The 13051-nt window shown below is 33.2% G+C and overlaps 1 protein-coding gene across 3 annotated transcripts in view; it reads right to left on the bottom strand.

Annotated features, from left to right (window-relative positions):
• LOC132751015 (protein mono-ADP-ribosyltransferase PARP4-like) overlaps positions 1 to 13051 on the bottom strand; it is a 66263-nt gene that overhangs the window by 37006 nt on the left and 16206 nt on the right. For all 3 annotated transcript variants that reach the window (XM_060741111.1, XM_060741113.1, XM_060741114.1), the window contains exons 10-21: positions 12791 to 12928; positions 11576 to 11674; positions 10635 to 10818; positions 9943 to 10096; positions 9290 to 9420; positions 7676 to 7900; positions 6431 to 6592; positions 5431 to 5544; positions 4590 to 4727; positions 3518 to 3704; positions 2644 to 2717; positions 464 to 651 (exon numbers count right to left, since the gene is read on the bottom strand). In XM_060741111.1, the coding sequence (XP_060597094.1) occupies positions 464 to 651; positions 2644 to 2717; positions 3518 to 3704; positions 4590 to 4727; positions 5431 to 5544; positions 6431 to 6592; positions 7676 to 7900; positions 9290 to 9420; positions 9943 to 10096; positions 10635 to 10818; positions 11576 to 11674; positions 12791 to 12928 (1794 nt within the window). The remainder of the gene's footprint in view (positions 1 to 463; positions 652 to 2643; positions 2718 to 3517; positions 3705 to 4589; positions 4728 to 5430; positions 5545 to 6430; positions 6593 to 7675; positions 7901 to 9289; positions 9421 to 9942; positions 10097 to 10634; positions 10819 to 11575; positions 11675 to 12790; positions 12929 to 13051) is intronic.

The raw sequence follows: 13051 nt of genomic DNA, 5'->3' as shown, positions 1-13051 counted from the left end.
TTTTATAAAATGCAATCAAGTTATAACTTATTTGATTCCTTGCCACTTTCACCAATCTATAAATCCCTATAAATCATATACCTGATCAACACAAACAATTTTCTTATCACTTCAAAATAAAGTGTTTTTTTTTCCATACATGATGTTCCTACCAAAACGACAAATGATATAGAAACATCCGCAAACTCCTCTTTTCTCCATCTTTCTCTTTATTATTTTCTATCAATTGCATACATGTATTTGTATTTTTTTTCTCTTCATTTTCCTTCTTTATAGGGTTTAATTAAAATTATGATAAGCCATGTAATATACATGTATGAACATATTGCTTTTGTTAAAGGAGAGGACTACCATGAGCTATTGTAGCTCTCGGTCCAATTCCTTTCTGCTTAAATTGTAAATTTTAACATGTATATATTACTTTGAATAAAAATATGTTTAAACCAAGTATTTATTGATTTACCTGACTCCTACAGTAAACACTCTGGTATGTTGGCAATTTGTTCGTACACTATTTAGTAACAGTTCCGTGTTGTTCATATGTCCGTCAGATATAAGTAACACATTCTGCATGGAGTTTTCCTGTTTCATCAGGTAGAATGTATGTAGTGGCCTCACAACCTCTGTGTTACCCATAGTTGGAGACAAGCTCTGAAATATCATTATCTTGAGATTTAGCTACTTCAACAAGTTAAGCTTACCAAAATTGTTTCAAGGGCAACACTAAATTTATGAATATACATTTGATTATAAACAGGAGTCCATGTTTAGAAGCTGGAAAAAATAAGCAGTGTCATGCAGATGTGGTTTCCTTTGACTAGAAATGGTCTTAAAGGGGCCAGACAATTCAACCTTTAAATAGACAATACAATGTTTTCTGATGCAATTAACAGATAGACTTGTCCCATTTGAAGGTGGAAGTGGGGGTGTCACAATATATATTTACTGAAATAATTTATACACGCAAAATGACATTTATTATAATACATTAAATTTTGTCTTTTTTTTTCTAAACTTTTCTTCTTCTGTTCTATGATGACAATCATACTGTTTCCTATAGTCTGCTGCTAGTAACTGTGTTTACCTCTAAACTAAAAGTAAAACTACCTTATATCAAAATGGCACTGTCCATAGAACAAAATGGCATGTCCCATATACATTCTGAATGCTTTGGATTTCTAGGTGAAATTTAATAGCATCACGGCTCAGTGAATTTCAACAAACATAGTTCTTCCTTCTCATAAGAAAGAAGAACTACAGAAGTTTCCCTGTACAATCAATTATTACATGAAACAGTAAAAGGTAAAATTCAAAGATAAAAACATTACTGCCTTAAGGCCTTTAGTGCCAAAAAATAACTAGACTTATCACTGAAGGTGATTAATACCCCCACCAGCAACTTTGACTTTTTGAAAAGTAAGTAGTCTGAAGAAAAATTGATCACAAACTATCAACTGTGTACAAAGAAATATTTCAATTAATTGTAATCCCAACTGGGGTCTCTGAATAAGCTTGCTTTTCACAAAGTTTGATAACAATATCTCATTCCTAACTCTAGTTATTGTCCGGAAACCATTTTTCTATTTTTAGTAACACTGTATCGGTGACCTTGACCCTAGGGGGTCCAAATGCAATACCAACCCAGGTCTTTATATAAGCTTGCTATACACCAAGTTTGATTACAATATCTCATTCCTAACTCAAGTTATTGTCCGAAAACCATTTTCCTATTTTTAGTAACAGTGACCTTGACCCCAGTGGGCCCAAATGCAATACCAACCCAGGTCTTCATATCAGCTTGTTATACCCCAAGTTTGATAACAATATCTCATTCCTAACTCTAGTAACTGTCTGGAAACCATTTTTCTATTTTTAGTAACAGTGACCTTGACCATGACCCCAGGGGGTCCAAATGCAATACCAACCCAGGTCTTTATATAAGCTTGCTATACACCAAGTTTGATAACAATATCTCATTCCTAACTGTAGTTATTGTCCGGAAACCATTAAATAACGGTGACCTTGACCTTGATCCCAGGGGGTCCAAATGCAATACCAACCAAGGTCTTCATATAAGCTTTCTATACACCAAGTTTGATAACAATATCTCATTCATAGTTATTGTCCGGAAACCATTTTTCTATTTTTAGTAACGGTGACCTTGACCTCAGGGGGTCCAAATGCAATACCAACACAGGTCTTCATGTAAGCTTGCTATACACCAAGTTTGATAACAATATCTCGTTCCTACCTGTAGTTATTGTCCGGAAACCATTTTTCTATTTTCAGTAACGTTGACCTTGACCTTGACTCCAGGGGGTCCAAATGCAATACCAACCGGAGTTTCCACATAAGGTTGCTATATACCAAGTCTGATTACAATATCTCATTCCAAACTCTAGTTATCGTCCGGAAACCATGATGTGGACCGACCGACCGACCAACCGACCGACAAGCTGACTCCTATATACCCCCCCTAAACTTCGTTTGTGGGGGTATAACAAAGATACACCCTGTTGTAGATACACTCGTATGAGTGTGAAGGTCCTATTTTTCTGTCAGTAGCAAAGCTTGACATAAACAAATTAAGAGCAATGTCACAAAATTCCTTTACTTTCTCTATACAAATACATGTGTATTTACCATCACAAACTCTGATGCTTGTTTCATATTTGATGAAGTTTTAGCTACACAAGTGGGAAACAACTCTTTCCAGGCTGAAATAAACAAAATTACATAATGTTACTAAAAATAACTACATGTGTCAAAAATTTGTTACTTTGATTATTTCTCCGTCTTATGAACATTGACCTTTTCATATCAACTTGAACCCTACACATGCTAGAATCTAAAGTATTTTGACTTTGTCACCAGTATAGACACAGGCCAGCCTGGATATCTGTGCAGTCTGTTGACTGTGCAACTTCAAATTTCATTTTGATATCCCCAAAACTGATAGTGGACTATTCTAAAATGGAAGCTGGAGAGGTACATTTAAGAGATTCACCAGGTTACGGGTAAACCAACATTACTGATGACTTGAAAATAATCTCAAAGAAAAAGATAAAAGTTCTGTTTAATAAATGTGAAGTTTTGTTTTTATTAAGTGTCTTTATATTTCAAGTGACACTGTTAAAAAAAAACTTTTTAGCTTGACCTCTGGCGAGGGAAGACCTATGAAGCTCACCTGTACACACTAAAACAGTGAAATAAAGGACTAAAAGTAACTGAAAAATTATAAGTTATAGAATTTTATCTCTTACCATGCTTAATTTGCGTAAAGGTCTAAAAATGCGTTGTAGTAAAGGTATCGAAAGATTCTTATATCATAACATATTGACAACTTAGCAGCAAAACAGAACAGACATAAGTCAAACAACATTGATGTACTGTTTTACCTTTCTCTAGAATGGTGCTGATGCAAATGGTCTCTTTATCAATACCACTACTATTAAAACACTTGAATGACTAACAGTTTAACCTTATGATTAAGAAATACACACAAAGACACACACACCTGTTCCAAACACTATGACATTAAAGTTCCAGGTGGAAGGTAAATGTTGAAGGGTCAGCAGTAAAACTTTTTTGGCACTAACAATGGCATCTCCTTTCATAGAATTGGACAGATCCAGCAGTAGAATCATGTTTACATCATCCGTCTCGCACGCCTCAAATTCTGGGTAAAATGCCAACATGCATGCCTTTATAAACAAGATAAGAAAAAAATATATACAAACATCTGACAATTGTATGATCTCTTACAATCATAGAGTAAACAAGAAGTTAATTAGCATTTTCTTTCAATTTTCAAATTTTCTTTCTTCAGGGACATGACATTTAATTGTACATGTGTAAATTAATATATTCCTAAATGCCAATTGTTTAGCTTTTGTTTTTATTGGCATGGTTAAGAAATATCTAAAAATAAAAAGAACCTATGGCTCTTAAAAATAATCTGTTAAACAATACTCCATGTCAGTACATAAAAGATTCATGATCATTAATTTTTGAAAAACATCCTTTGATAAAAACTTTACACAACTATTTTTTTATCAACCTGGATATTGTGATGTCATAATTTGAAGATGTCATGAAGTGGTAGCTATGAAATCAAGGAAATAATCAGAAAACAGCTGGAAAGCATGAAATAAGTAGAAAATTTATTGTTCTGTTTGACAGATCAAATTATATTCTAGTCATGAACACATGCCGTTTTATTTTCATTCTTGGCTATATAGTTCAAAATACATCAGATTAGGTATTCATTCTGCATTGAACAGAGAAACAAACACATATCCCCAATATTTTAACTCAACATTGCATCCTTGAATCTCATTTGAGCCGCGCCATGACAAAACCAACATCATGGGTTTGCAACCAGCATGGATCCAGACCAGTCTGTGCATCCGCGCAGTCTGATCAGGATCCATGCTGTTCGCCTACAGACCCTATAACAAGTAAAGAAACTGCTAGCATGGATCCTGATCAAACTGCACGGATGCGCAGGCTGGTCTGGATCAATGCTGGTCGCATTATGTTGGTTTTGTCATGATGCCGCTCATTTATTTTGTATTAGAATCAATCACCTGATGATTCTGATCGTCTGGTTTCCGTTCCACCCACATTCTTGGTACATGTATCTCAGCTAAACCAATCAAAAGCTGGAAACCATCCCCAATAGATTCTCCTTCCAACATTTCAATTGTTGCTTTTGTTAATGTCCTCTGTAAAATATATTTCAAATACTGTGAGAATGTTTTATGTAAATTTGTCTATTTTTTATCATTACATAAAGCAAGTCATCATTAAAAACATAATTTACAAGTTTTTATCGACACAAATATTTGATATATCCAGAATTGTAAATGTTTTAGGTACTAAAAGGCCCATTATATCACAGAAATGCTTTATGTTCATTCTTCAAAAGCTTTCAAATGTCCTCAAAAAATTTCAAAAAGTTACTCATTGACCAATTAACCAGAACCATCATTTGTTTCTTTTGCATTTTGCAATAAGTATAGTTAATTTTGATAAAGTCTTTTGTAGGTAAGTCAACATACTACTTTGTTAACATTTTGTTTTTTTTCAAGAGAAATAATTTAACGTTCAGCACTACATTCTTTAGATGATAAGCATCTAACATGCTCTTAAATCATTATTAAATGTTATAAAACTATGTTTGCCCTATCTAAAAAAAGTACAATTTTTTTGTTTCAGAGGCATTTATCAAGAAACAAATTACTTGTATAAAAGAACCAAGTCTATCCATAATCAAACAATCAACAACATCTCTTTTAAACAAAAACAATACCTGAAAATGCTTCATAACTTTAATAAAGCAACATAGTTAAATTTTACTTCAGACTCTAAATAAATTCTTCCAAATATATGTCTTCCTTGAGTGTTGAATTTCTATTGATAACTCACCTTGACCTTTATCTTTTGTGAAGGACATTCAATCGACCTTATGTCAAAGGGCATCTCTACAGAAACCTGTAGACTTGTCTCCCCTTGTTTAACCTCTATGGTTTCTGTCTCATGCTGGAACAAGAAAGAAAAGAAATTCTCCATATGAACCTTTTAAAGCAACTCTACTGATTCAGAAGTTTTTTTGACATGGAGGGACTGGAAATACTTTATCACGATTTGTGTACCAACTGTTGAAGGTATACAACACTAACTTGTGTGCAAAATTTCATATCATTGATCACTCTATTTTAGCAGAATAATCATTTTTATTGTGCAAATGAAAATGACTAAAGATGAAAAGCATTTAAAAGTGCTTTTAACTCAAAGCGGGCTTAAAATTGCACTGAAAAATTGATTTTCATTTTCAATACAGAGTGTAATTTTTTTTATTAATTTTTGCATATTTTTCCATATAAAGTGCACCAGTTAAATTATGTAACAGTTTAAAATATAATGTTCTTAGACTTTTCAACCTAAGTTGAGCTTCTTTAACATATAAGTTATCTAATGACATCTGGCCTTCACTATAAGAACAGAACCAAGCAACCCATACAAAGCTTCACACAGCCATGCACTCAAAACATGTTAAGTCAAAAACCGTTATTTAGCAAAAAAATTATCATGCTTGCTGTACCACCAGCATAAAGTCTTTATGGTCTGACCAGACTTATTACAGGTACCTGCCCAAGTTTCAGCAGTTTTGATAAAGAAAACCTCTTAAATTTGCTCACAAGTTATACCACAACCTTCATCAATTGGTACAAGGCAGTGCAAAGTCCAGTCAGCAGGGCAGTGCAAAGACCAGTCAGCAGGGTAGTGCAAAGACCAGTCAGCAGGGAAGTGAACAGTCTAATCAGCAGGACAGTGCATAGTCATATCAGGACTAGTATATTTCTTATATTATACAACTTCAGTATGGAAAAATGTCAAAACACCAACTACAGGATAGAAATCATACCTGTGTAGTTTCCTTCAATGAATCTTTCTTCCAAGGAGCCACACTTCCGGGCAACCTAAAGCTGATCATTTCCCCTTCCACCTGTAACTCTGCCACATATGTGATCTTGATGAGCACGGTTGCCCCAGGTGGTAGGTTGCCCACGCTGACTGTAAACACATCCTGGTAATAAGAAGTGATAATCAATAGATTTAACTCACTACAGTGTTAGACACTTGCAGAAATCATGATCACAAAGTAGAAAAATAATCTTTTTTTTTTCTTTTTTAACAATTCTTATATTTATCATTCAAGTTCTTATATAAATTGGTAGGAAGAGATGAATTAAACTTTCCAAAATGCATTTTGGCAGGTGAAATGGCAAAAGATTTTAAAATTTAATCATTCAAGCACCTTTTCCAGTATATACCGGAATACAGTATTTAGTGTTGTGCATGTTCCAACACTATTTTAAGTCACACTCTTATTCAATACAGTGATACATTCATCAAAGACTCAATTCAAACTAAAAGTGAATAAGAGAGATATCTATATGTCTACATGACACTGCTATACAAAGCTATTGTTGAATGAGTCACATGCTTTGAATGACATTATTCTGCCATTAAGAATGAAATTGTAAACTCAGCTTAACTGGAAATATTAATATGATTAATTCTATTTGAACTTAAATTAACATGACTGTAATTTGCAAGAAAAAGGACCAGACAATGCTTTTCTTGTACAGATGGGAATATCCAGCTCTCATGAAAATTATTTAACTTTAAAACAAATCAATACAATGTAGTATTGACTGACAATTACTGACATATTCATCTTGTCCAAAAGTCCAAAACTGAAATTTAATTCAAATTGATACACCAATTTTAATCATGTTGAAATTAGACCTAATTTTAAACCATTTATACAGGTCATATATCATATCTTATCTTATACCATTAATTCATGGTCCAATATCATAATATTATGTCATTTCATACCATTTATACAGGTCCAATATCATATCTAATATTATGCCATTTATACAAGTCAAATATCATTATTCTGATATAACATTTATACACTTACACACTATCTATACAGGTCTAAGATCATACCATTTATAAAGGTCCAATATCATATCTAAATTATACCATTTTAATATACTACTTATACAGGTTTCAATATCATATCTTATTTATATATACCATTTATACAGGTCAAATATCATATTTTATACCATTTATACAGTTTCACTGTACTTACAGGAGTTTCCTCATCTTGGTCCATAAGATAAGCACCATGCCCTTCACTAATTGCCTTCTTATATTCTTTATGGGCTTGCTCTTTTTCCTTCACTTCCCCAATGATATGTTTTCCATTGATAAATGCTTCAAACCCACAAACAGCAGCTAGATCTCCTAGTGGGAATACATACTTTGCTTCTAGAGGGTTCTTACTGTTGTTTTCATATTCTTGCAACACAACCACCTAAAATAAAAGATTATCATTAGCACACTTTGCTTGTGATTCATCTGATGATATACTTCACTCTTTTCTAAAGCTCTTGAATTTTTTCACTGCCTCATTTCATTCCTTCATAAAGCAGGGTAGATAGTGAGTGCACAGGTGAAAGTCAAAATAAGTTTTCATTGTGCAATAATTCCTTTTAATTTAATAATTCACTTCGCAGAAACGATAAATAACTCACATGGCCCAAGGAAAAGTCTGTCAATATCTATTATAATTCAAATGTAGCAATCAGTTTAGAAAAACAGTGGCACAGTCTTTTTTTATATTTTAGCCAGATTTATATTTTATCATAAACTAGAACTGCCACTATCATGGCGTGAATACCCCCGCATACCACTTTGTCAGAATCAACAGTGGCCATTTAGAACTCAAGGACAACCACCCTGCCAAATCTGAGGTGACTAAGCCAGTGCATTGCTAAGTTATGTATTCTACATGCTTCAAATGTGAAAATGTCAAAATCAATACACTCTGGACAGGCATTGGGGAAAAGCTTTATTTTGACAAGGTCCCTGTGACCTTGACCTTTGACCCAGTGACCTCAAAATCAATACGGATCATTTACTAATCATGACTAACCTCCATGCCAAATATGAAGACTGTGGGTCATAGGAACCTTAAGTTTTTGGGCGGACAAGCTTTTTGAAGTCAAGGCCCCTGTGACCTTGACCTTTGACCTGGTGACCTCAAAATCAATAGGGGTCATCTACTAATCACGACTAACCTCCATGCCAAATATGAAGACTGTGGGTCAAAGGAACCTTAAGTTTTTGGGCGGACAAGCTTTTTGAAGTCAAGGCCCCTGTGACCTTGACCTTTGACCCAGTGACCTCAAAATCAATAGGGGTCATCTACTGATTATGACTAACTTCCATGCCAAATATGAAGACTGTGGGTCAAAGGATTCTTAAGTTATTGGGCGGACAAGAAAAAAACGACGGACGCCATACGGCCAGACAGCTGGACGGTCGGACAGACAAGCTGATTCCAGTATACCCCCTTACAACTTTGTTGTGCGGGGGTATAAATATTTCCAACATCAACTGTCAGCCCAAATTTACAATGAAAAAAGGAGCATATCATTTAAGTCTTCATAGCTACATCAATTTTGAACTTATTAATAAGTGTCTTATGACTAAAACATGTTTTTTTTCAAGAAAATATAGTTATCACATTGAATCTAATAAATTCATTCTTAAAAGTTGTTTCAAATCATTAATGAGGATATATTGGCAGTTTAACTAACAACCACCCTACAATTAATTACATGTATTTTATCTAAAACCACCCTGAACACACAAAAATTCTCTCTGCCCTGACATCTCAGTAGAGATGTACATAATTTACCTCAGATGCCAAATCCATCAGTTTAGCACGAACATGTACAGATTTAAGGTTAACCGGTGCATCGTCCTTGGAGACAAGACCGGCCTTGACCTTTGACATAGGGTCTGTAATGTCCTTGACATCTTTCAAACCTAATAAGACAATGACAAAATGTTATTTTTGCAATAAATAAACACATGCACATAATTATAAAAGGTTAACATCTGAATCTGCCTCGGAGATGAGACTAGCCTTGACCTTTGACTCTGCACCTGTTCTAGTATGCCCTCAGTATTATTTAAATCTTATAAGGTTCCTGATGTGAAAAACAGCAAAACATATCATACAAATGTAATGAGAAATACTACACTGGCCTTAAAGAACTGAATCTTACACAGAATGCAGGTTACAGTCTGATATTTCATGGTTATTTTTTCATGAGTTTATAACATTTATAACTTAAATTTCAGGAGGAAGGTAACAAGATGCTGGTGTAGAATTCAACAATTGCACAGTTTCTGTAATTTAAAACATTCAAATATTTTCCTGTGGAAACAAACAGAATGTTTCAATATAACCTTGAATATTTAGATACATTGAAGGAAAACCATTCCCATTGCTTTTTATTTGTATTATACATGCACCAAATTCACAATTATTCATGATATACATACTTATAACATCAGAATCTTCATCATCAGATATCATCATTTCATCCAGGGTTACAAGCTCTTCAAAAGTCCTCTTCACTTCATCAGTTTTTGTAGTAAACTCTACTAGATATTTCAGTCTTTGTTGATTCGGGCTGTATATCACATACTCATCATCCTGTAATAAAATTAGTTTTTGATTAGATATCACTAATATCTCACTAGGAAGAATATCAAAATCCTGTAATAAAACGAGTGTTTGATTTGATTAGATATGAATTATATCTCACTTAGAGAAATTACAGAATCCTGTTATAAAACAAGTTTTGATTAGATATGAATTATATCTCACTTGGAGGAATATCAGAATCCTGTTATAAAACAAGTTTTTGATTAGATATGAATTATATATGTCAGTGGAATGATTATTAAACAAGTATTTGGTTAGATATGGATAATATCTCACTGAGACGAATGCAAAAATATTAAATTGACTGACACTCCAGCTTCAAGGGTAACTATTAACCCTAAAACTATTGAATTTCTAAAAATGAGCTTGTCCAGCCATCATAAGGTCACTATTGGTTTCTATAATATTTTCAAATTAAAATCCCTTAAACTGTAAGTGAACATTTCCAGATTCAAATCAAAGACAGCTAAAAATTAAATTGATGTGCAACAGCCTAGATAACTAAACACATCATATATTATAGTACCTTAAATGCAGATTGTTCTCCTGGAGAAGATTTCACACCATGTACACTGTTATAACCTTCTGGAGCAGAGGTCAAGGTCAAATCTTTCTGATACGTATCCATACACCTGCCCAAGGCAACCTCACTGACCAGCATAAACCTTGACCCTTTTGTTTTACTTGCCAGAGAATAACCAACACTTGTACTAAAAATTGCAGAAAGAAAATCAAATCTACCATTTCAAAAAAATTATTGTGAAAAGAAGAAAGAAATGGACCTTTGTAAAGGTTTAATGCTTTTCCTTAGAAATAAAATACAAGTATAATGTAATAATGACCTACATTCAAAATTTAGTTTATCACATACCAGTGCCATTTTTACAACTTTGTAAACATGGTATTGCACAGCCGTGATTATATTTTGAAGTGACGTCATTTGTGTTATATAAACAGAGCATTAAGACATGCTAAATATTAGCATTATACTATAGGCGTGTCAATGAAAATTGGCACTTTTTCGCTTCAAATGGTCTATATATTTTCAGTATGTGATAATTAAATTTGTGTAAGTTCATACCTGAATATATTGAACTGGTTGAAAATATTATTATGCTTTCCAGGGGCTCACATAAAATAATTTTATTCAACTTGTTCAATAAATTCGTTATTAAACATACACTCATTCAATATCCTCTATTTATGCATACTCTTGCTATATAAGAGGAACTTGAGCATGCCATATTGTCTAAGGATGGAATACAATTCTTCCATACAGTTAAAATTCAGCAAAAAGCAACAAAGTTCTGGACCAGACATTATTTTTGTTAATATACACAAAAAATAGCCATTAAAAATAACAATTTATTAAAATATTTAGCAAAAACTCAAACATAAATTTACAGCAAAATGTGAAAAATATCATCTAAAATATCAATTTGAAACCAAAAATTACAAAAGCATTACCTTGCAGCACTTGCAAAGTAAATACCAGATCCCAACATGCCAGGATCAGACCTTGTACCTCCATGATCCTCCACTACAACCCTCGGCATTAACAACCCTCTGAAATATAACTTAATTACTTAGAATTCATAATAAACAATGCAAAAAGGTTCTTTATAATTTAAGCAAGATGCCCGTACAATAGACTATTCCTATCCCTGTCCATTATGCCCAATACATTCTTCAATCTTTTTTTCTCAGAAGCTTTATATTTCTAGTGACCTGATAATTATAGTTTCTGAAAATTTACTCACTGGATACTAATCTGAACCATCTTTTGGTTCATTTTTTTTTTTGGCAAGTACAGTGTCATAGTGATTTAGTATTTTGTATGGAAGTCAAATTACTGCTTTGTTTACATTTTTCTACTTTTATGAACATAATTTCACATTCAGTACTACTCTCTTTTGGTGTTTAGCATCTAACATGGTCTAAAGACATTATTTAGACTTTATAAAGCACATGCTCAAACTTTTTAAAGAATTTTTTATTTGTTTCTGAGGCATTATGTGCCATTAAATCTGATGCAATAATCTTTGAAACCTGAGGAAGAATAAAGAAAAATATTCTTACAGCTTGTATATTTGTGGTCAAGATTATATAGGTAAAATGGCCCAATATTTTTCTTTTTTTGCTTCACTTTACTAACTGTTGTGTGCAGCTGCCCAATCTGCAATGCTGCATATTTTCTTATTTCTAGCGGACTGTATGAATGATGCAGTATTTGACCTGTTCCATAAGCTATTTATTTTACATGCCAAGTGTAGAGTACAGATACATGAGACCTTGCTATTTTTAGATGAAAGACCATTAAAATTTTGAACTGTTAGTGGAGTAGTTAAGGAATGAACCTGTATAACCACTTGACCACTGATCCTCTCCTATAGCCCAGTAAAACTGACTGTAAGCTCCTATTAACACAAGCCACTTGATAACGGTTATAATGCAAACAACCGTTTATACATGTCCATATAATAACAATTCAAGTCTTTAGAATTTATAATATGGAAATTTATTGCCTTCTTTGATAAAAGTAGAAATAGAATCTCAAATTTGCATTAGCTGTATATATAGGTAACATACATGTTTGATTGTCTAACTGCAAACACGCAGTAATGTTTTATATAATTATCTACCATAAAAAAGTTTAAATAGCTCACCAATCTGTGTAATTACCTGGATAAGATTCCAACTATATTGTTAGCTTTAGATGCGTGGAAGAGAAGTTGTTTATTGGAGATATGCCACAGGAAGTTGCTGCTCTCCACCGGGCGATTTACAGCAAAGATGTCAACAATATTGATCTGACAATCTCTGTAATATATATATACATGTATATAAATGGCACAGTAATATTTAGTCATGTTTTTGTCACTCATTTTATTCAAGATCATCAACTCTTTTATCATTCAATTAATTTTTGTTTGTATGTCACAC

The sequence above is a fragment of the Ruditapes philippinarum genome, unplaced genomic scaffold (assembly GCF_026571515.1).
Source record: "Ruditapes philippinarum isolate M1 unplaced genomic scaffold, ASM2657151v2 ctg1618_1_1_1_1, whole genome shotgun sequence".
Lineage (NCBI taxonomy): Eukaryota > Metazoa > Mollusca > Bivalvia > Venerida > Veneridae > Ruditapes > Ruditapes philippinarum.
The sequence above is the reverse complement of the archived record's forward strand: the minus strand, read 5'-3'. Positions and strand labels throughout refer to the sequence as shown.